Source organism: Cupressus sempervirens, chromosome 10, assembly GCF_028749045.1.
Source record: "Cupressus sempervirens isolate cs-2001-9-10 chromosome 10, ASM2874904v1, whole genome shotgun sequence".
Taxonomy (NCBI): Eukaryota; Viridiplantae; Streptophyta; class Pinopsida; order Cupressales; family Cupressaceae; genus Cupressus; species Cupressus sempervirens.
Window position 1 is genome coordinate 555,710,926 of NC_143127.1, and position 24,464 is coordinate 555,735,389.

At 36.0% G+C, this 24,464-nt stretch overlaps 1 protein-coding gene and 1 long non-coding RNA gene across 3 annotated transcripts in view; one reads left to right on the top strand and one right to left on the bottom strand.

Annotated features, from left to right (window-relative positions):
- The window catches only part of LOC149535099 (uncharacterized), a 67,919-nt gene that overhangs the window by 21,784 nt on the left and 21,671 nt on the right, over positions 1-24,464 (bottom strand). For both annotated transcript variants that reach the window (XM_089802998.1, XM_089802996.1), the window contains exon 2: positions 7,298-7,525. In XM_089802998.1, coding sequence (XP_089659124.1) covers positions 7,298-7,525 — 228 coding nt within the window. The remainder of the gene's footprint in view (positions 1-7,297; positions 7,526-24,464) is intronic.
- LOC149535100 (uncharacterized) lies at positions 92-1,147 on the top strand. Its single transcript, XR_016357836.1, has 2 exons — positions 92-266; positions 372-1,147. It is a non-coding gene; the product is annotated as an uncharacterized LOC149535100 (long non-coding RNA).

A 24,464-nucleotide genomic window follows, 5' to 3' on the forward strand; every position in this document is an offset into this window, starting at 1 on the left:
ATTATGACTCTCCTTGAGATTTTACTTTATTTTTCAAGGTTCTGTACTAAGACTTAATTTCATTTTTTGTTTGTTTTAGGGCTGATGATTCCTATTTAGATCCTAATGGAGAGGTCATGGAGGCTCTCTCTAGATGCATTGAGAAGATGATATCCGATGAAGCATAGAGAGACCTTGTTGGACCGAACAACAAGTCTATGTGGAATCAAGGGATAATTTGTTCTCTTCTATGCTACCAAAGCGAGCAAGAGGCACTCAAGCCCCAAGTAAACCATCAAAGTTTAAACTTTAAAACTTTTGCAAATTGATAAGTTGTGTTTTCTGATTATCTTTTTTCATTGCCTTATAATTTATTATATTTTGTGTTGCAGATGGTTGGTGGTCAACTCGGGGTGGCAATACCTCCAATTTAAGAAAATTTGCTCTTAGAGTTTTGTGCCAACCTTGTAGCGCAGCCCATTGTGAGCACAATTGGAGCTTAGTGAGTCCATCCACACAAATAAAAGAAACAGATTGACTCAAAAAAGTCTCAATGACCTTGTTTATGTGCACTATAATCTTAAGTTGCGCATAAAAGGGCACAGAGTTCAGCAATACCTAGTCCACTTGATCTAGATGAGATAGATCATTTTTTTGATTCGACGGCATAAGAACCAGGTCCATTGTTTTTAGTAGAGGAGAATGTTGATTTGGAGAGGCAGGCCATAGAGGGGGCTTGTTGGAATAGATTTTCATTTCACAATGGATGACATTGAGGACAATGATGATGAGGATTCAGAGAAGGAGGCATTACCAGTGCCACATATAGGAGGAGATACATCCACTTCTAGGGGGCAGAGCTAGTCGATAAGGATGCCAAGCGAGGAGGCACAACCACAGACTTGTTAGTCACGCAGCTCATGCCCAATCCCAGTGCGGGGCATCTCTTCAAGGATTAGACCCCCTCCCTTTTATGCTAGTAGAGCTGGAAAGAGGAAGATGTGATTGTATTGATATATTTACTATTTAGTGTTTACTTCTAGACTTCTAGCTTGACAGAAACAATTTACTATTTTGCTTCCGACCATCAGCATTCTACATGAGAATGTGATTTTGTACCCACTATGCATTTATATATATCTAAACTCTACTTGTTTCTTTTGTGTTCTCTTTAATCAACTCATTAAATGCATCTTCTCATTGAAATTTGCAAAAAAAAGTATTTTAAACTGAATTTTAGCAGTCTTTTAGGTTCCCAAGTTTGTTTTTTAAAATTGGCCGATTTTTTCCCGAATAAACTTTTAGGGGTTTGGCAAGTTGTTGCCAAGTGAGAGTTTTCCAACTATGGTCTCAATCAAGGGCTTCAATTTACTACACCTTCATTTTATGTATCTAGATTAGTTTTTAGAGTTCCCAGCCAAACATTCTTATATATTAGCATTACATAGTGAAGTGAATGTTACCAGACCAAAGAACTTTTATACGCCCCCATATAAGTATCACCATACTCTACATGGCATTATTTAAAATGTCAATAAACAAGAACAACCACCCCTCCAGCTAGGTGCCTTCCATGTTTTTCTTTGATTGAGAAGATCTAGACTGTTTGAGCTGGTAAGGGTTTGGCTGTTCGTTCCATTATATCCTCATCCGTTCTTATTAGTGATTAGGGTTTTTAATACGAAGTATAGTCTCTTAGTTTCCATTCTAACAGATCCCTGATTATAACCCAACACCCTCAGTTAGATCTTTCAGACCTCCATAGCTTGTTACAATATTATGAAGGATCCTACCGTATCAGTTTCTTCTGATGCAGCCAGAATCGACTTCATCTCTTTGAGCTCCCATATGAAAGGTCTTAGAACTGTGTTCTTATACCATTGGTCATTCTTTCATTTCTCTTCTTCTCCCTATGCAGGTAAATCTTGCCCTTTGTTGTAGATTTTGATACTTTCAAATACCCTAGAACATCACTCAAGGATATGTAGGTAGTATTTAAAAGAAGTTTTAACGCAATTAGCAACTTCCCCTGAATCTGTCCCTTCCAAGTTTCCTGCATCATATGGAACTTTGTTCTCATTCGGTGTTAAACACCCCAGCCATGCCCAAAGATTTGGGTATCAAGTAAGTCAATACTGCCTTCCAAGCAACTCAGCAGGTGTCAAGAATTGCAATTGTTTGTTAATTGTCACTTTGTATACTGAATGTCCTGTAACAAAAAGATCTGTCTCTTTGTAAATGGGCATTCTAATCCTACACAGGTTATTTAGTTTTACTTAATAATTTGTACCTGCTCTTTCAGTGTTCCTTGAAAAAGAACAACAAAATTTCACAAGGCCTCTCAAATCGGGTAATAGTGGATTATTCCTATACCGTGGTAAAGTTTGGTCAAGCTACTCATCATTTTGAATTAATTCATTATGGTTTAAGCACATCAATCTTCCACTTTACCTTGAGTAAGATGTTAATTTGTTTTGGATTTGATTTAATAAAGAGTGTTCTGGATGAGATACTCCTTCACTTTAATGGCAGTTCATTGTGTTAATGTTATAATTCTGTCAGATAAATTATATTTTATATATAAAATTATATATATTTCATTATAATATATTGAGAGTATATTATTGTTTTATAACTATAACTAATGTAAGTTAATATATTAAAGAGACATGTCTCTTCAAGAGGCATGCCTCTTTCTATCATATATATATTCATTGGAATAGTAACTTGGAAAACACATAAAACTCCACAAGTGCTATTACAAGTTCAAATCCTTTTTCACTAACATGGTATCAGAGCAGAAGATCTGACGCCTGTGTATTGAAGATGAACCACCACAGAGATATAAATTAAAAGATTGAAGAAATTATTTTAAAATTGCTGGTAGTGTGATGGACGCTCATTAATAGAATGTGTTGTTGGCTCTCGCCTTGCCAAATTCTTTAGTTGTGTTGAAAAGAATATAGTCTCATGTGCTGGGCATTCGTGATTCAAAAAGAAACACCCTGTGGAGGAGATTGGAGTAAACTGCTCGTGGTAGAACAATATCAGATTGTTGAACATAGACTACAATGTCGATGTTGATTGGTGTTGTAGAATGTGCCTATTGGTGGGTTTTGTTTGAATATCTGCCCAATAGTTCTTGGACCACTACAGATGATACAAAGAGATGCAAAGGCCTTCAAACCACCATAATTCAAATAGATTTAACTATATTGGTCAATACACATGCAGAGGCTGATAAAACATATAACAAGGTCAGAAATAACATTGGAGATCGGTACAACTCAGATATAAGACAGTTGAGAAATATAAATACATACTGAGATATATATCAGATTGTCAAGACTCAGACAAATACCTATAATGCTCATTGATATTTGTACTGGTAACAATCTGATATACATTCTGCAATCTCAGTTACTTACAGTGATATTCAGACAGTTTGATATATAATTTTTGAAGATCAATCTCAACATATAGTCAATTGGATACATATTTCAGAGTATTAGTTTGCTTCAGTTACGTTGCTTGAAGAGGGGATTGAATCGGGTCCATTGCCTTCTACACCTTCGTTGTTAGTCTTCTTTCTAATTGATGTGTCATTAATAACTTGGTTTCATTGCTTCATTTTTGCCATCATTGCTCCTTATTATGGAGGACAAAATATGTTTTCTTGAACAATTTGGTATTTATCATCGACAGGATCAGAAACAACCACCGTTATGGATTTTGTATACGTCTCTTTAGTTTTCTTGGATATGGTTGTGCATAAAAAGTCATAATGAGACATGTTGATTGAAACTCAAAGTTTTGTGAATTATATACAATTATCTACAAGTGCTATGATCCACGCCTTTGGGAGTGCATAGTTAATTGTGGGACCTTTGATACAAAGTGAAATTCTTGTTCCGACAAATCTAATGACAAGTGCAAGTTGTAACTACAAACACACAAGGGGTGGTAAAAGGAGGAAAATGCAACAAATATATATTAGATTGTCTGCCACGCAAGAGAAGGGTCCCGCCACATGCAAACAAAAGTCCCGCAAGGAATAAAGTCACGCAATTGGACATAAATATTGTAAGAATTGATCGTGTCGGGTCATCTGTCATTGTGTTGAAAAATGGAAGAAGTCGGTAAAGAGTGTATTTTAAATGAATGCTATTCTGCACAATAAAGATGAGCAAACATTAATGAAATAGTTTAACCCCATGCTATAGAGTGCTGCTACCATTGAAGATAGGGGAAGACTGGGGAGTGTATAAGAAAATGAGTTTGAAAAGATTTAGCCTTCAAGTCACCACTTGCGCCACGGCGGTAAGGAGTACCCTCTTTCAATTTACTTCTTGATTGTTGAATCCCAATTTTCCTAACTTGCTATGTATGGATTAATACGATGCCAACGAAGACCATAAGCTATGGAATACACCATACCGAAGACGACATCAACAATATTTTTACTAATAATATATAAGGAAAAAGAGGGAGTAGATATGATTCAATTAAACTTTGGTGAATCCAACCATATAATATGCAATGTTGTTGGCGTACTTATATGTTCAATAATATAAGAGAGGGTATCCAACATTGTAAGGGGGTATGATAACCAATGTTATATTCCCATTTGAATCATTCTTATATGGGAGCAGAAAAGACATAGTCAAATTATTTAATTCTTACATGGAGGCATTTCCTGATTTGATACATATGGACCTTCATTGGAGCAACTTATATTATTATTGCAGATAAGTATTTATTATCCTCGAGTATTGCATGTATCTACTCATTGTAATCTCTCTTTTATTTTGTATTTCTATAATTACTATAAAGGGCTATTTGCCTTGATCTTTTCCTTTGTCTCTGAGGATGTTCTTGTAGGAAAAGAATATTGGTACATTAGCTATGCTACCAAATATTGTGCAGACTCAATCTTATGATAGTAGCTCCAAAGAAGTTGTGATTTAGGATTCACGAATCATCTAATGATTAGATTGGATAATGCGAGTTTCTTGAAGCAAATATCCTTGATGAGTGAAATTATGAGAGGGAGTCTGATAGGTAATTAGAGGCAACCTTGGAAAAAGAGAGGGAGCAGAAAATAAAAATGCTTAAATCAAACTTTTGATGATATTAGTTCAAAAGGAGTAGACCTTGTTGATGGATTCAACACTAGTCAGAAACTATAATAGCTAAAAGACTATGATTCATGGGATAGAGTCTCATGTATGTAGGTTGGAACGCTTTATGCTATCAGGATATCCATTGAACTAGGGAAGCATGACATGACTTGCTACCAAGAGATTAGAAGGATGATAACAGATTCAGAGGAAGTCTGATACTTCATTGGAGAGAACCTTGTGCTAAGAGGTCAGAAAAGCTGATATCAAACTAAGAGGGAGAAACCTTATTCTCTGATATGCTTATGGTGAATGTTGTGACAACACCACATGATAGTATTCATGGAGACTTCATGTGAACTTTTGATGTCATACATGTATGAGCCTGTCCCCTGTGTACATCATGAAGAAGTGACGACTTCCAAATGATTATCACTTGTATTAGGAGAAGTTGTTGTAAAATGACGTCCTTACAATAACATATCATTAATTTGATTATCTACAAGTTGCTTGTATAGATATATTTTTCGGTACATGGTGTATATCTTGCCTTGGTATTTTGATAGGCCATTACCAGATTGAGTACTTGGTGGATATCATTTAGTTGATGTTCTGATAGGCCATTACTCAAAGTATTTGGTGAATGTCATTTGATTGATATTCTAATAGACCAATACTTACATGATATCATATTCTAGAAATCTTCTGATCAAAGATTTCCTATATGTATTATTTTTGAAATATTACCTATGGTGTAATATCTATGTGTTTTATCCTTCTTCATTAAGAGGGAGCGTTAATGTTATAATTCTGTCGGATAAATTATATTTTATATATATGAGATATATAATATATGACAATGTTATATATGGAATAATTAACTTATATTAAGAGTGATATATATATATATATATATATATATTGAGAGTATATTATTGTGTTATAACTATAACTAATTTAAGTTAATATATTAAAGAGACATGTCTCTTCAAGAGGCATGCCTCTTTATATCATATATATATTCATTGGAATAGTAACTTGGAAAACACATAAAACTCCACAAGTGCTATTAAAAGTTCAAATCCTTTTTCACTAACACATGGAACTAGACATAATTTACATGTGTAGAGAGTTGTAACAATAATGATCACAGGATTCTGAAGACAATGAACCATCTGAATTACATGAACAGATAGATCCTTGGTTTCTGAAAAGGCCACAAAACAGCTAAATGGCATTGGAAATTTCAACAGAAGGGCAGAAACCTCCCTAGTTGACATTGGCATGCCATCAAAAGAGAACTCTAATACTTTTTTCACAAACAATTCCAGAGAAATCCTGAAAGTACAAATCTAATAAGCATTTTCTCAAAACTCCTTAGCTGAGCACCCTAAAAAATATGACATATCTTGAGAGAAGTATTTAGCAAACTTTACCAAAAAATATCACCAGACTGTAATATTAAACTAAATGGTCGCATGCATGAATATCAAATATGATTTTACACTAACTAATCAACACCATAGAAATTCAATCTGTATCTTTATGAACTCTTTCAGGCTGTACGCATGTGACATACAAGTTAAATTGCAATAAGACAAACTCTTTCAGGACACAAGAACATAAGACTATGTCAGAATGGAGAATTTAAATTGCACAGGAACAAGATACTCGTTTACAAATATGATTTTAAGCACATGGTGCTATCTTATGAACCCAGAAAGTCATAACATTGAAAAAAAACACAACGGATGTTTAATCTTGTACAATTAATGCCTCCCAACAGTGTAAGCCATTAAGATCTGCCTAAATAAGACAGAAATCACAGAGTTTTAAAACAAACCAGATAAATGAAATTAATTTATCAAATCAGCATGCTTTAGTTAGAAGTAGATTTTACACATCATTTTACCAAAAGCGAGGATTCGAGCAGACTGAATTCTCTCATGTTAAATCAGTGATAGGCTAAGCATTGGCACCCATACTTGTCCGTATTAGACATTATTTTCATACCAGTGCATAACAGTTTAGTAAATCTATATCAGCACACATAGAAGGTGACTCAAATTTAGCCGATATGGAAGTTCAGAAAAAATATGAATCTATTACAGACATTATAGGATCTTCAGACGGATTGATATGCTTCCAAGGTTCAAGAAGCTAGAATCTTGGTTAATAAAACAAGGACAGAAACTTACTTGTTGTATGTCTTCACAAGATATTTTCCTAGGCTCCCCATTTGAACTTGGAGGTGTGCAAGAACCACCTGACAATGTCTGGCTTTGTTTGGATAATGGATGTTGAGACTGCTGGGAGGACTGTGATTGACTTTGTTGAAGTCCTTGATAGCCTAGCTGCTGCGTCATCAGTCCTTGCCTAAGCTGGTGCTGTGGTGGTGATGTCACAACTGTTGAGTGCCCCAGTGGCTGACAGTAATATGAAAAGCATTAGAACTAGATTCTCTGAAAAGAATTTTAAAACAAGTTGCATATTTAACAATATTGAAAATCAATGCACATGCAAGATTTGTGAATAATAATATCTCTGGACCTTTAACATTTAGTAATTTACTGTGGGACAGAGAAAATTTATGCCCCTAATGCAATAAAAACTATAATCCCTGAATATCTAATATTATCTCATACTACATCAATGCAAATTACTAGAGAAGTCAACAATGACTCGAAACTACGGCAAATTAAACATTTAAAGTTTGCACATGAAAGCTTGAAATCAGACCTAGGAGGAAAATGTTATACTAAAAAGTTAGGGATGACAAAGCACAATCAAAGGCCTCTGCGTTTTCAGCTGTTGTTTTAGTTAACACGCTCTGAATGTAAAAAATATCAAATATAACTTTCAACAAGCAATTACATTAACATTATTATCACTGATCCACCATCTCCAACAATAGCATTAATTCAAAGGCCAATATGAAAAATAATTTTCAAATACAAATGGATAACTTGTTTAAAAGAATCATATTTTGGGAGTTGCATATTTGATTGTCTTATTTGTGTTAATTGCTTTGTATTGTGTTGTTAGAACACATTTGAATGTTGTTAAGGCTCATTAGGCGATCAGTACTGGGTTCACCTTGGGGTCCTGGGAATTATGATTCATTTGTTATGGTAAATCAATTTTGTTGTATTAAATAAAGGAGATGAAAGCTCCATATATTGATTTAGAAAGATGATGTTTCTGAAAGAAATAATTGTGAACTAAAGACGAAAATTAGAAACAACCTAATACCTTCCTTAATGGTCATCGTCTAACTACCCTGCAAAAGATTAAATGTCTTGCGGTCATAAATTCTTCTGAACATTCTAATGATGCTGAGACCCTCCTTGGACTATCCAATCTGATATTGGGTAGCAAAAGTATTGCTCGTAGCTAGAGACACCAAGATGAAACTGAAACCACAATTTTGAGGGAAGTCGCCAAACCATTTTTGCAGATGAGCACTATGCCCCAAAACAAACTGCAAGACAATTCACCAAGAACCTTTGCACATAAGCAGTACGACTTAAAAACAAACTGCAGAAACCCCTAATTTTTTAAGGGAAATATCAGAAAAACTAGACAATTTTTGAGGTGAAAAATTGATCAAACCCAGACAACAAATTTCGAGACACAGATCAATGAATACAAAACTTCATTTTTAAGAAATTTGAGGAAAATATTATTAAAATCCAACTAATAATGTAATATCCCGAATGGATATTTTCCCAAATTTATCTCATAAATAGATTTTGAATACAACAGAAGATTTATATAATTTAAAATCAGCAAATAACAAGTAAAACATTCATTTAAAATGCCACAGAATTTGTTATGGCATTATAAAACAACAATACAATGACATGCAAAGAAATCCAATCTTACAATCAACATCAATAGTTAGATTGAGAATACATAGAGGAGAACCTATAACTCCAATGTCAATTCACCACCAATGTTGAACCGGGTCGGCGTCTGATCCAGCAAGAAGATCCAGAAGGTTTCCATCCTCAGGTTTTGGAAATGAAAAGTCAAGCTTTCCCTTTCTCAAAGTGAAATATGTAAACAACTCCAAAATCCAAGCATAGCTGAAAATGAATAAGACTTCCTCTTTTAATGCTCAACAATGTGACTCTTCAAATTCCGCCTCTTATCCTTCCGTCCTAATCCCCTTTTTGTCACCTTTGAGCTCACTTTAAGAATACTAAATTGGCCTTTTTTAAGTTCCACAATAAGCTCTCAAAAATCAAATTCAATATTACATATGTTTGGCCTTACTTTTCTCAATGTCCAATAAAGGGGACATTATAGTCCTCCCTCCTCGAGATTGCTTGTCCTCAAGCAATTAGTACTAGAATCCCAAATAAATCTGCAAGTAGCTCTGTAGCCCAACATGAAAACATATCCTGTCACACGGTGGAGCAAGGTGTCCAAATGCAACTCTTTAATTAGTAAAATTCTTGGATCCCAAATCAGCCAAAGAGATATTGCTGCCTCTACACACTGCACTATCCTGAGCCCAATTGTTCCCTGCCTCAAACAGTCAAATAACCCAACACAATCCACAAAATGCAAGACACTCAGCCTAACAACAGGATCTTGGGAGTTGGAATGGAGGACCATCCATCTGTTATTGTCCAATATCATGTAACTACACAAGTATATCACTTTGTCTATGCTAAAGATACCTCCGACATGCATTAAGATCAGCCCATTAGGCCACCAAATGTCACTACTCTGGGACATACTCTAATGAAGTATGATGTTGAGGGTGTCACAAATCCCCTGCATAGGGAATAAATCAAATCTAAAACCATACTTATGCAACTCTATTTCTCCTATAGTCCCAACCAAATTTGAAAATGTAATGATAGGCCAAATAGGGTAACTATTGATTACTGAATGAGGCATACAAATGAAATCATCAGTTAGTAAATAAATGCCATGTCATGAAGACTTGGCGATAAATCTCCAAATATTTTGTAGAAATTGTCAATATACATTAAGGGCAAATCTGAACTTTCAACATCACCATGAGTATCGTCACTAAAATTAATGCCTTCATCAATGAAATGATCACCATCACACATAGTTTTCGAAGTAAATCACTTGGTACATCTTCAACCTCATGATATGGTGAGATCATGTAACTGCTGTTGTAAAAATCAGAACTCATGTGTTTGACTTCTTGCTGGCTCTCATAGTCTTCATTAGCAAAATGTGTCCCATTAGGGTGGAGAATAGTGGAAACATTATACTTACATTCATGCTCACAAATGGTCTTGATTCCTTCAAAAATTGGTACCATCTCCATAGATTCGTATTCAAATTCACTTTCCTTGTGAACGGCTGCATTAGAAGTCTTATTTTCAGCCTAGTGCCATACTTAGTTGGGGACATAACTCATCTATATCCTTCTCTTTATCCTCAACATGTTTGATTGCCATATCCCTATCTTTGAGCAACTTCAAGTAGTCTGATTTCATTCTTTCCAATGCCCCCTTAAGAGTGTGAAAGTATGTACTAATGATTTCATTAGTTATTCCTTTCTCGGCTTTAACATTATTAACATCCCATAAGGTTTCTTCAATGTGTTTATGGGTTGTTATCAAAGTGCACTAAGGCTGCAAGAATCATATCATTTGATACTTCCAGCTTACCCTCCAAATTATACATTTCAAAATCATCATATAGAAATGAGATTTCTGATTGGTCCTTCAAATCAGCCCCTAAAGTAATATTATCTTGCCCTAGTTCTTGAATGTTGGATTCATCTTCTTTTTCAGCTGTACCAACTTCATGATTTTCCTCCATCTCCAAATGTATTGTCTCCTCAACTATTACATCATTGCCTCCACATAATTCATCCTCATGGAGAGACTCAATTTCAACCTTATGATCACCATAATGTTTGTCAATAAAAAACCTGAATTCACCAAATAAGATGCTAGAATCCATCCATCCATCCATCCCCCACATCACGAAGTGCATCTTCCATACTGCAACCCTATGACTTGGACAACTCTATAATTGTACTGCTGCTATCATACCGTACAGCTTGTTTTCTCCCCACACCGTACGACTGTTGCACCTCCATCCCGTACGACCATAGTAGCATTCCACCGTACAACCACCACACTACCGTACAACCTTGAAGAGAACACCGTACCACCTTCAAGAGAACACCATACAACCATACACTCTACCGTACGACCATCAATATAATACGGCACTACTTGAAGCACTAGCCACCCAAAGCACTAAGGGAGAACTACCTGAAGCACTAGCCACTCAAAGCACTAAGTTGAAGCACTGGCCACCCGAAGCATTGACTCGAAGCACTAACCTAAAGCACTAACCGAAGCATTGACCTAAAGCACTAACCTGAAGCACTAGTTGCCCGAAGCACTAACAGAGAATTACCTGAAGTACTGGCCACCAAAGCACTGAGGGATACTACTTGGAGCACACAACTAGACTACCTAAAGCACACGACAAGACTACCTAAAGCATACTACGAGACTTTATAAGGAAATTCTAGAATAGAACATTACACCCACTTCAAATGCCTTTGGTTCAATTTTCTTTGACTATTCAAATATTGCAAAGCTTGATAATCAATATACAAAACAAACTCCTTAGGAAGAAAATAGTGTCTCCACTTCTTCAATGCCTGGACTATAGCATAAAATTCCTAGTCATAAACATAATATTTTATATCAGCATCATTCAACTTCTCACTAAATAAGCAACGGGTCTACCTTCTTGGCTCAAAACAGCTCCTATTGCAGTACCACTAGCATCACAATCTATTTGAAACACATTGTTAAAATCTAGAAGTGCTAAAACAGACTGCTCTGTAATTTTCTATTTCAACAGATTAAAACTCTTATCTGTTCCTACAGTCCACTTAAATTTTTTTCCTATCCCCTCTCATTGTTTCAGTCAAGGGTCCACAAATACTACTAAAACCTCTTATGCACTTTCTGTAAAAACTAGCCAATCCATGAAAAGATCTTACCTCTGTGGCACTCTTTGAAGTAGGTCATTCAAGGATAGCCTTCACTTTCTCCAAGTACATTTTCAAACCTTCTGCTGAGACCTATGTTCCTCGAGGACGCGTCCCCCCCAAAAAAACCAACGTTTTGGGACGGGGATGTCCCCATCCCGGAAACTTCATTGGGGACTTGCATCCGTCCCCAATTTTTTAACACAAAAAATTTAAAAAACTAAAAAAAATATCACTTTTTCCGTCCCCATTTGCCATCCCCCGCCGTCCCCGAAATTGGCCCCAAAAAATGCCGTCCCGGAAACTCGTCCTGCTGTCCCCTGCCGTCCCCGTCCCGAAAACTCGGGGGAACATAGGCTGAGACTATAAATCCCAAGTACACCAACTCCTTTACAAAACTACACTTCTTCAAGTTTATCAGCAACTTTTCTTCCCTCAACTTATCAAACACCTCTCAGATATGCATCAAATGCTCCTCCCATGTCTTAATAAAGATCAAAATATCATATAAGTAAACAATGACAAACTTACCCAAAAACTCCTTCGGTACCTCATTCATGAGCCGCATGAAAGTGCTCGGTGCATTAGTTAGCCCAAAAGGCATGACTAACCACTCGTATAGTCCTTCTCTTGTCTTGAAAGCAATCTTCCACTCGTCACCTTCTCTGACGTGAATCTGATGGTATCTACTCTTCATATCTATCTTTGTGAAATACACAGCTCCACTGAAACAATCCATAATATCATCCATCCTTGGCAATGGAGATCTATATTTGATTGTGATCTTGTTGATAGCCCGCGAATCTGTGCACATCCTCTATTCTCCATTCTTCTTTGGTGCTAATATTGCTAGTACAGCACATGGACTCAAACTCTCTCGAATCAACCCCTTCTACAACTCATGAACTTGTCTGTTCAACTCTTCACTTTCTACTAGCGTCATTTTCTGCGCTGCCTTGTTTGGCGAACTAGCTACTGGAATAAAATCCATTTGGTGACTAATCTTCCTTACTGGGGGTAATCCATCAGGTACATTATTTGACACAATATCATAAAACTCTCCCAATAAATTTGCAACTTCTACAGGTACTTCCTCTACTTCTTCTTTACCATCTTTTGGAATTAGAACAAAACACATATGCTCATGCTTCATACCATGGAGAAACTCTTTTCCATCAACAAAACATATTTTGGCAGCACTACATACCTTTTCTTCTTTCTCCCTCAACCACTTTAACTTATGTTTCACTCCATCCTTTGTCAGAGTGTAGGTATTTGCTTGCCTGTCATACCTATCAAATTGCCACAGCCTACGCAACAACATATGACATATATGTCCATAGGTTTGATATCACAAAGAACCTCATCTTGGTAGCTTCCAATCTTGAACTTCACTGAGCATTGATCACTGATCATGACCTTGTGGTCATCTTGCACCCAGGCAATACAGTATGGACGCAGGTGTTTCTGCCTCTTCAGCTTCGACTTTGTGACCATCTTTTCTGATACCAAATTGTCTGTGCTTCCACCATCAATGATAACATCACAACACTTATCTTCAAATTTGCACCTGGTGCGAAACAAACTCTTAAATTGACCAACTTCATTCTCTCCACTCAGGAAGACTCTCCTATTAACTAGGACTTCTCTTTCAACATGTTCAGAATGGGATGATTTGGCATCTTCATTAACATGTGCAACTCTGGCCTGGCCTTCGATTCTCCGATCTATCCTTCCTTGGCGCTAGGAACATTCAAATGCTCTATGCCCTTCCTCTTTGCAATGAAAACATTTCCCACAGAAGCCTCCTCATCCAAATCCTTGCCCTCTTCGTCTCTGATCTCTATTATTCTAATTATGGAAATGGTTGGAATTGTTCCCCCTCTAATTATGACTGCTAATGCTTGCCTCATCCTTGTTCTTTTGATCATCATTTCGGCCTCGACTGTCCGCCAGATCTTTCACCATGACCTCTTCCACTATTCTTGTTATCAAACTTTTTCCTTAGCTTCTCCTCAACTCTTAGGGAAAACTAGTGCGCCTTCTCAATGCTGGTCACTCGAACAAGACTCAACTCCTCTTAAATGCTTGGCCTTAACCCATTAAGATAACGGACCACTTTCTCCTTATCAGCTTCTGCATGGCCAGTTCTAATGAGAACTCGGTAGAACTCTTCGGTATACTCTTGAACAAATTTTCCCGCTTGCTTCAACCCTTGTATTTTCTTCAACAAATCAAGCTCATAATCCACGAGAATGAGCTGTCACTTCATTTTAGTTACCATCCGATCTCATCTGGTGATTTTGTCATTTCCTCTTTTATTTCACTCCAACTAGATCTCCTGCCACCAGATCTTTGCATGACCCTTTAGTTTAGCCTTCGCTAACTTGACCCTATCTGGATCTTCAATAAGTTCTCTTCTAATTTATTGATCCAGTCAATCAATTCCTCTGGGTTGAGATATCTCAAAAAAGTGGGAACATCAAACTTAGGTCTTTTTCCAATATTGGAAATGGCCTTAAAAAGCTTCGCCTCCTCTAGCTTAAGAATTTCCTCTACTACGACTTGGTCCGCATTTCCTTCTTCTCTTTCATCCTCGCTTTCATTATCTCCTATGGAAAGATTCATTCCTCTGCGCATCTATTCTTGCAATGCTTGCATTTGCCTCTAGAGGGTTCTAAAATCCTCAAGTCTAACACGTTCGACTCTTCCACCACACTCTGTTCATGGAGGCATTTTTGTGCTTCTTCTCAAACCCTAGCATAAACTACCTCATAGTCGGCAATCTATGTACACACAACCCAAACCACGATCCTGGTGCAAACTGCCTCACAATCGGCAATCTGTCCACACACTCAAGAACTCCAACTCTAATACCACTTGACGAAGAGGTGTTCTCCTTAATACCATAAACACATAACAGATTCAATGAAACAACACCAATTTGCGAGAACAAAATATGGGCTTCTTATTATCGTCGCAAATGTGGAATTACAAAAATTCAGAATTACAATATGCTAACCCATATGGGCACCTTCATTTCCTATCCTATACAATGTTCAAGCATTTCTTAAATAGGCAATTTTATGCCGCCCAGGAAGATTCTAGATACTCAAACTTAATACCTAGATTTGACAGACCCTAACAATACATATAGAGTCGGCCAAATAAACTTTTGACATTTATTTTAGAAGTTTTGGTCGACCCAACTTTGGAAGGCTATAAGTCTTGAACCGTTGCTCCGATTGGCTATTATAACCACTTTTTGGAAACCTCAACTTCTAATCTACAGGTTTTGATCAGCACAAGCGCCCATCCATCGAGTTTTCAAGCCTCATCCGAGCACATTTAGGCCTTCAACAATGAGCCTGAGGTTTATATACCAAAATTACAAACCAAAAATTCACAAGAAATCCATAAATACACATGATATGACGTTGAGCCTCAATTGGTAGGTTGATATATCCAAGATGAATATCCACCTTTGAAATTAGGACATTCCAAGCTCATATGACTTACTATGTAGCAAGCCTCCACAGACAACAACTCTGCATTAAGAAATGAAATATTTTTGGTTGATGCAAGATTGCTCTTCAACCCAAGATGCTCCTACATTACTTCTTCTAACTTAGCGAGATACTCGTCGAAGGATCTCATAGATACCAATTGCAATCCACAAATATACAAATCATTCTCCAATTCTATTTCTTTCTGCAAATCTCTTAATTGTTCACCATTAAATGACTAATTTCTCTTGAGAAAACATTGTTTTTCAAGTTTTCTATTGAATTTTTCGGTATTGAATTACTGTTGAGCCCCCTTGCAATTTTCAAAACAACTTGTCCTCTCTAGAGTTTTGCTTTGGCCACTTTAATTAATAGAAATTTGATCGAACTATTTGCTTGGAATGTTTGATTCAATTCACCATACAATGAAGATAATTTAGTGTTCTCGGACTTTGCGAGTCCCAGGCAAAGGTAGCCTTTCCGAAGCAAATGGCCTCTAGAATCAAACTCAACTGAGTCCTGGCAGAGTCCATGAGGACTAGCCAGACTTGCCTAGTCTCGAGCCCAGGACTCCTACCGGCAGCTAAGGCAAAAAGGTTAAGTTTTTGTTTAAAAAAACAGACTTATGTTGCATTTTTTCAGTTTGTATAACATCTATTTGACCTAAAAAGGTCATTCCACCCTTTGCTTAATGCTTGTGATAGAGAGGAAATGATTAGAGAAGAGTATTGGGGTTTTAAAAGAGAGAGATCAGCAAACCGGTGGGCTCTCCCATATCGAGAGTTGATGGTTTGTACGACTTTGTAGCTTACACTTAAGCATTGAGAGGAGCTTAAAGAAGCATTTGGAGGAGGCTTCTACAAACTTGCATTTCAATTGTTTGTGCAAATTTGAAGAGGTAAGCAACAAGTTGCATTTCTTTGTGTTGTTTTGTAATATGTTTTACATTTCATATTTTTTAATTTTCATTTTGTTTACATTTGTTTAAGTCTCTACTTCTAGTATCTACTATTTAGATTTGTTCTAATTTATCTTGATGACAAACTTGATAACTAAGAAGTCCCTAAAGGTTAAAAATTTGATTTGATGCTAACTTTTTTCTATTTATAATATATTCATATTGCAGCAGCAAACACATTGACATCATGCCTCAAGGTGAGCCTTTTGGAAGTGGAATTAGGGCTGCATTTAACCCTGATGCAGACCTAGGTGCAACTGCAAGGGATAGGGCTTGGAAACATGCCATCCCAGGCCACAAAAAAGGGGTTGTTACATGTTGGCATTGCAGTGTAATACATAATGGTGAAGGCATAAATAGATTGAAGTATCACCTGGCACATATACCTAGGCATGATGCTAAAAAAGGCAAAGAAGTACCCTCGGATATTATGCAAGACATGCAAACTCTTCTAGAGGAAAAAATGGAGAAAAAAAATTGAAAAAGAAGCAACAAAAAGAAATGGCACAACTAGCCCAACAGGGATCTTCTAGTTTTCGCTCTCCATTATCCCCTACTCCACCTATTGTCGATACTGCTTCTACGAGTGTAACCATTGAGCCTCGCATTCGTAAGCAAAGATCTACACTTGATTCCATCTTTGTTCCACACATGACTCCAGGTGCACAACCATCACTCAAGAGCATGGTTTGGAACAAGAAGTATGATAATGCAAAATTGGCACTTGGAGACTTCTTCATCTACAACCATATTTCATTCAATGCAGCGAAACACTTATTTATTTAAATTTAAATTTATGTCTTACTTCTCTTGCTTTCAAGTTTCAAGAGACAATAATATGCTTATTTTGTTTATTTTAATTTGTTTTCAAATTTAATAGTAATAATATAATATACTAATTTGTTGAACTTTTAAATTTTATTTTATTTATTTTAGGTCCCCTTATTGGCAAATTGCAATCGATGTTGTTATTGTTTGTGATAAGGGGTTCAAAGCCCCTGTTGTTGACGAGCTACGAGGCCCTATTTTGACCCAAAAGGTGGCTAATGTAGAAGGTGCAATCAAGGAGCGGGTGAGGTGTGAACGAGGAAGGGTTGCACCCTCATGACTGATGATTGCACTGATAGGAGTAGAACACTCCTCAACTTTCTTGTCTCCTCACCAGGTAATTGTAGACATTAAAAATTTAGAAGTAGAACTTGTACTTAAGTGATTAAGTTTATAAATTATGAATTTATGATTGATCATTGATCATTATTCTAATTTGCTTCTTTTTCTTCAGGTGTCATGGTTTTTTTGAAATCAATTGATGCCTCAAGAAAAACAAAGAATGTTGAATATCTTTGTGAGGTATAATAGATGAAGTGATTAAGGATGTGGGTGAGGAGAATGTGGTGTATATAGTTACATATAATGCAGCAAATTATGTTGCTGCAGGAAAGCTTCTTATAGAGAGACAACCTCACTTTTTTTTTGGACCCCTTGTGTTGCTCACTGCATTGACATCGTGTTAGAAGATCTTGGTAAACTCCCTTGGATAAAAACAATTATAGAGTAAGGAAGGAGTCTATGCAAATTCATATTTATTCATACATGGGTCCTCAACCTCATGAGGAAATACACAAACCAAAAGGAGTTGTCTCATCCAGGGATCACTAGCTTTGCAACCAATTTTCTCACACTGAAATCTTTGCTTGAATAAAAAGGAGGTTTGAGATGCATGTTTGTTAGTGAGGAGTGGATTGCATCATCATATGCAAAGATCACTGCAAGGATTGATGCAACTGATCGTTTTTTTGATGAGGCTTCCTTTTGGACACCGATCGCTTGATATTGTGACAATAATTTTCCTTTTTGTCCTCATTTCAATTTTTTTTGTTTATGAAATTATGTTATAAATTATTACTCATTTTTTAAAGAAAAAACTTAAAGTTGATTGTTTCTCTTCCAACTTTCATAATAATTGCAGTTTGTAAAACCGTTTGTTGTTCTCCTACGAATTGTTGATGGAGAGAAGCCCTCAATGGGCTACATTTATGAGGGCATAGATAGGGTGAAGGAGGCCATTCGCTTTTTTTTTGCAAGGAATCGAGATAGGTATGAGCCTATATGGAATGTCATTGATAGACGTTGGCACAATCTACTTCATAGGCCTATATATGCAGCGACCTACTTCCTTAATCCAGCATTCCAATTCAGCCCACATTTCAAGGTTGATGATGAGGTCTAGAGTGACCTCTATGATGTAGAGAGAATATCACCTGATTCAAGAGTTGGAACAATTGTAGTCTGTGAGATTGAGTTGTTTAAAAAAGCTCAAGGTGACTTATTTGCACAGGAGTTGTACAAGAAAAATACGACAGAATTGATGCCTGGTAAAAATCTTTGATTCTAAATCCTAATTTCTAATTCTATTACCATTTTAATTTGATAAAGTCAAAGTTATTGAATTGATTTTTTAAAAGTTCTTGTTTCAGATACATGGTGGGAGATGTTTGGCACTATGGTGCCAAATTTACAGAGGATTGTGATTCACATCTTGAGCCAGCCATCTAGTGCATCAAGATGCGAACGTAATTGGAGTCTATTTGAGCATATACACTCGAAGAAGCGCAATAGGTTGGCAATGAAAAAATTGAATGATCTTGTCTTTGTTCACTACAACCTTCGCCTTCACTATAGACAAATCTTGGGCACCGATACATCATTGATCGTATTAGAGAAGGTTGATCCACATACAGAGTGGAACATAGAGATCGTTGATCCTGTCTTTAGTGATGAAGACGTGGAGTGGGTTGATTAGGTGGATCGGGAGGTTGAGGCAGTAACGATGGCAGTCAAGGAGGCTAGAGCGCAAGGAGACAAAGTGCAGGACCCTGAGGCTAGGAGTGATGTATCTGAGTCTGATGATGAGGATTATGTGGGTGAGGATGAGGATGAGGTTCAACCTCAGACACTAGGAGAGAGGATGGCTCTACGGTCTTCCATGACTTATCTTAGGCATACTTGTAGGAGGACATAGGCTACTATTAGCCTTAGTCGTCTACTGTTCTACACTATAGTTGTTATTTTGATGTGTTTTGAACTTTTGATGCCATGGATTTCGTAATCCATGAATATTGTAGACATTGACACTGTAGTGACACTATGTTTATTACTTTATATTGTGTTATTCAGTTTTTTTCCCTCAGAAATTATCTTTTATACTTATGTGATCTATGCAAAATTGTGTATGCGTATTAAGTAGCTTCTATTTATCTCAATTATTGTGTATTTGATGTTAATTGACTAAAAGATGCATGAAAAAATCTTAAAATCCTTATAAATCTTTGAATTTCATGGATTTTTCAATTTTCCGAGTCCTTGTCGAGTCCGGTTGCTAAGTCCGAGTTTGAGTTAAATTTTGACTTTCCGAGTCATAGGCGAGTTCAAGTCACGTAACTATGGTATGGACACTTAAGTCCTAACTTCTATACAATTGATCCAAACTGCTAATAAATTGCCAACAAAGGTTATAAATATAATCTTTGCACGTGTGACTGATTTGATGTTTGAATATCAACCTTGGTAGAAGCACGAGAAATTTTGGAAATATGTAGCAAAGTTTCTACTGCTTTAGAAAAAAGTCCACCAATGCACAAATTTCAATAGAATTGAATGGTGCAACAACTAATTCTCTACAACACTTAAGCTTCAGCTCTAATTGATTACAATTCAAACCAGCTCAATAATCTCTATGATTTGTTCGGAACACATAGAATCTTGTTCAACTGACTTCCCCTATGAGTACTTTGCTTCCAAATGTCTTCTCAACCCCTGAATGATTTTAACCAACAATTTGGGGTGACTCTAATCATGTAAGAAGATGCAATTAGTAGGCGAGTAAGATCCTTGTTCCAAATATATTTAATATATATGTCACCTGAATATTTGGAATGTGATTAACATTATAAATGTCGACTTAAACCTTAATATTTTCTCTTAGATATATCAGGTGCCACTAACAATTCTCCAAACTGTTAAAAATATACTATCCTTGTGTTTCATTGGCTCGCACCTTTGACTCTGCCATTTGATTCCAAAGCATTAAATTGCTGGCTTCGTCTATATGACTAAATGCGTTACCAATATCTCATTTAGTACTATCAATTATGACTTGTGTTTCCCAATATATATGCTTCCTTCCAATCTATAAGTTTAATGTTAAATATATTGTGGCAAGAGTGCTCAAAGGTAACTCCAGACAAATATCGTATGCTCTGCGGTCTGGTTCCCTCAATCTACTTTGAACATGTTTCTTGACCCTTCCTTTCCCAAAGGCATTACAACTTCCGAGAAAAAACATTGATGGCAAATGAGATAATTGTAGAGTAAGACGCCCAAAATCACTGTGGTGTTCGATCCCACTCTTCACCTGTCAGACACTATTTCAAGCATTACTAAAGCTTGGCAAAAGCACAAAATAAAAGCTTTACTCAATGCAGACACGTCACCACGGAGAATTGTCTGTAGCTAGCAAATGCTTGTTTTATTCATAGATTTCCTTCCAGACCAAACTTAGTCTCCCTTCGCAGCAATTAATATTTCCAACGCCAAGTATTTTATACAAACTCACAGAGCCTACAAACATTATTAATCATACGACAAATATTATAACAAACAATCTTTGTCAGCACTAGTAAAATTTAATCAATTGTTCGCTTAATATATATCTTTGAAGAGGCAAGAGCCTACAACACAATGATAACTTGTGAGCCTCTCATGTGTGAGGCCTTGGGCTTGAGTCTACTCGAGCTTAACATATGATAATAATAAATTTCAACAAATAATAATTAATCTAGGCTTCGATCGTTTATCAATCAAAATATATATATCTTTGAAGACATATTCTTCTCCTCGCTTGAAAGAATTTGAGCAAAACCCACATATGTGTTATCTTTCTCCTACAATTATTCCAATACTGAATTGATTTTTTGTCAACACCCCATTGTACCCAAAGTTAAGACATAATTTCTTTCCAAAAATTACTCACGTTGAAATAGGATACTTCATGATCTTATTCGGTGTTATTTCCTCCTAAGAATAGCGGACTCTTATAGAGAACTGGAGAATAATGAACAGTTGTTTTGATTTCCTAGATTTTCCAACAACTTATATCTCCCTCGCTATCTTTCAAGGTAGATAGTTGGTTTGCAGATGATCTCCAACTTGCTAGAGTTGGGTCATAGACATGGTTATTGTTCAGTCAATCCCAGTGATAGAGCTCCCTTCTGGACCTCAACATACGCATGCACAAAAATCTGATAGTAATTTCTGCTAACATCCTCTTCCACTAATTCCACTCACAAATATGTCTATGCTGAACCAAGTTCCCATGTAATTTTCTCCACAACCGACCACACGCAGATAACTGGTATCCTCTGTTGTGTGTGTATAGTAGTCAAAACTTCTTCAAGCTTGACTCACTTCTTCAGTCCCAAAAGAAACATGTCTTAAACTCTAGACTGATTGCTGGCCATAATCAATTCCTTCCTCTTCTATGAGCACAGGCAGAAACCTCGATGAAAATTCCTTGATATCATTGTCCCACTATAGACTTTACCAAAATTTGTGTTCTATCACTTATTAACATTTAAAACCTTACCCCATTTACTATCGTTAATATCTAGTGAATGGAGGAGAGTACTACAGTATTCCAAAAATGTAAATATTTATTCAATATGACTGCCAATTGAATCGTTCAGACCAAACTTGTATAACCGGGTTCAATATTGCAAACTTGTTGCATTAGCTAGAATTCACACCTGAAATGTTCAAACCACTAATATCTCTCTTACACAGCTAGGGTTAAACTTTCCTGAAGATTTGTTCATAAAGGAAACCCTTTTAATAAAACCTTCATGTAGGAGAGATACTCTACAATATCTCAAATAGATCTGATAAAAAATCTGATAAGCCTTTATGTAGAAATCTTTTTGATGAGTCTCTAATTATACCACACAGGATGGCAGGTTCAATGCTCTGATACCACTGTAATATCCCAAATGGATATTCTATCAAATTTATCTCATAAAAAAAATTTGAATACAGTAGAAGATTTATATAATTTAAAACCAAAAAACAACCAATAAAACACTTATTTAAAATGCCACAGAATTCATTATTGCATTATAAAACAGAAATACAATAACATGCAAAGAAATCCAATCTTGCAAACAAGGGCAAGGAAAATACACATATCTTGTATATATTTTTGCGTTTCGCATAGTAGTTAGTCATTATCATTACAAAAGCATTCTGTTCATGTTTCCATAAATGCATTCATTCACAATGTGCCATCACATACTTCTGCAAACATACATGAACCACATCACACCATAATATCATAGTCTCCGTATCATTGATATTTATAGAAACATGCTACAATGATCTCAAGTACTTATCAGAACATTCTATCATGAATGGATATGCATCCATGCAGCTTTATGTTCACATATATCTCTATATCATAAGATAGGTGAGGATGGCATCATTAAGATTAATATTATCCATGATCAGGTGTCACTGCTGATTCATGGACTTGATTACAATAATGGTTTATGATTAATATGAATAATCTAAATGATTAGTAAATGGTTATATACCACCAATACTTGGCTTTTATGTTTCATTTGCAATAATGTACAATTATCCATACAATCATATTTGTTAGCCACTAACAATTGGCAGTAGATGATAATGAAGTTTGACACTTGTTCATTCTGCCTCATTGCAACATATATATATATATATACCAAGCCAATCGGCTATCCAAAGGATACATTGAGAATTTGATTTTATAAAAATAACTCCTTTTGTGCATTTCATGTAAATCAGAGCATAGACATTTGTTGGCGTGGCCTATATTAAGTGCAAGAATCATAATTACAGATCAGATACGACACCAGGCAAAGAGCATACAATATTATTGAGATATTAGAGATGGCTTCTGTACTGAGTATTGCATAATTCATTAAAGAATATCTGAGACAACATTCTTCTGCCAAGTGATAATCCGGTAACTTGCAGCACACATCAGATTGTATATCAGAGACGGCTCATGGGGTAGTGTGTATACTTTATATTGCTAAATCAGAGACAGCCAATATGCATATATATTGAATTCCATATTGCTTTCAAACTACCAAGCAATATAGCTGCATTTATTGTAACTGTGATAGAATTGAACTATCAGTTGTATTACATTGTCGCATTTGGAATTACAGTCACATATATTTCCCTTTTACCATTGCATCATTAATTCATGAATCTCCATTATTCTGGCATTTGGAATTACCAGTCATATTCATGTTTCACTAATTTATGTTCATAGTTCACTATGATATTTCATATAAACCACACTTCACATTTATAACCCATGTAGTGTCCAAGTAACCTAAAGAGGGGACACTACATGCAAGTACATGCGACCTTCAAAAATTAGAGACTATCGCTCAAACCAGGAAATCATACAATCAAAACCCTCAACCAAGCTTGTGATTTTCAGCATAAATCTTCAAAGACAAACTACAACGGTTTCATAAAATACCTCCAATGATTTTTATTTTAGAAATCAAAAAACAGATTTTGGAAAAAAAATCCAGATCAAAAGAGGCTCAAATTTTCCTTAAAAATATTGTCATATTTTATGAAATCCCATCGACTTGCTCTAATACCATGTTATGGCAAATCAATGTCATTGTGTTCAATAGAGGAGATGAAAACTCCTTATATAGATTTACAAAGACAATGTTTTTAAAAGAAACAATTGTGAACTAAAGATGACAATAGAAACTACCTAATAAACTAAAGATTAAGATGACCATTAAAGAAACATTACGATATTCTAATAT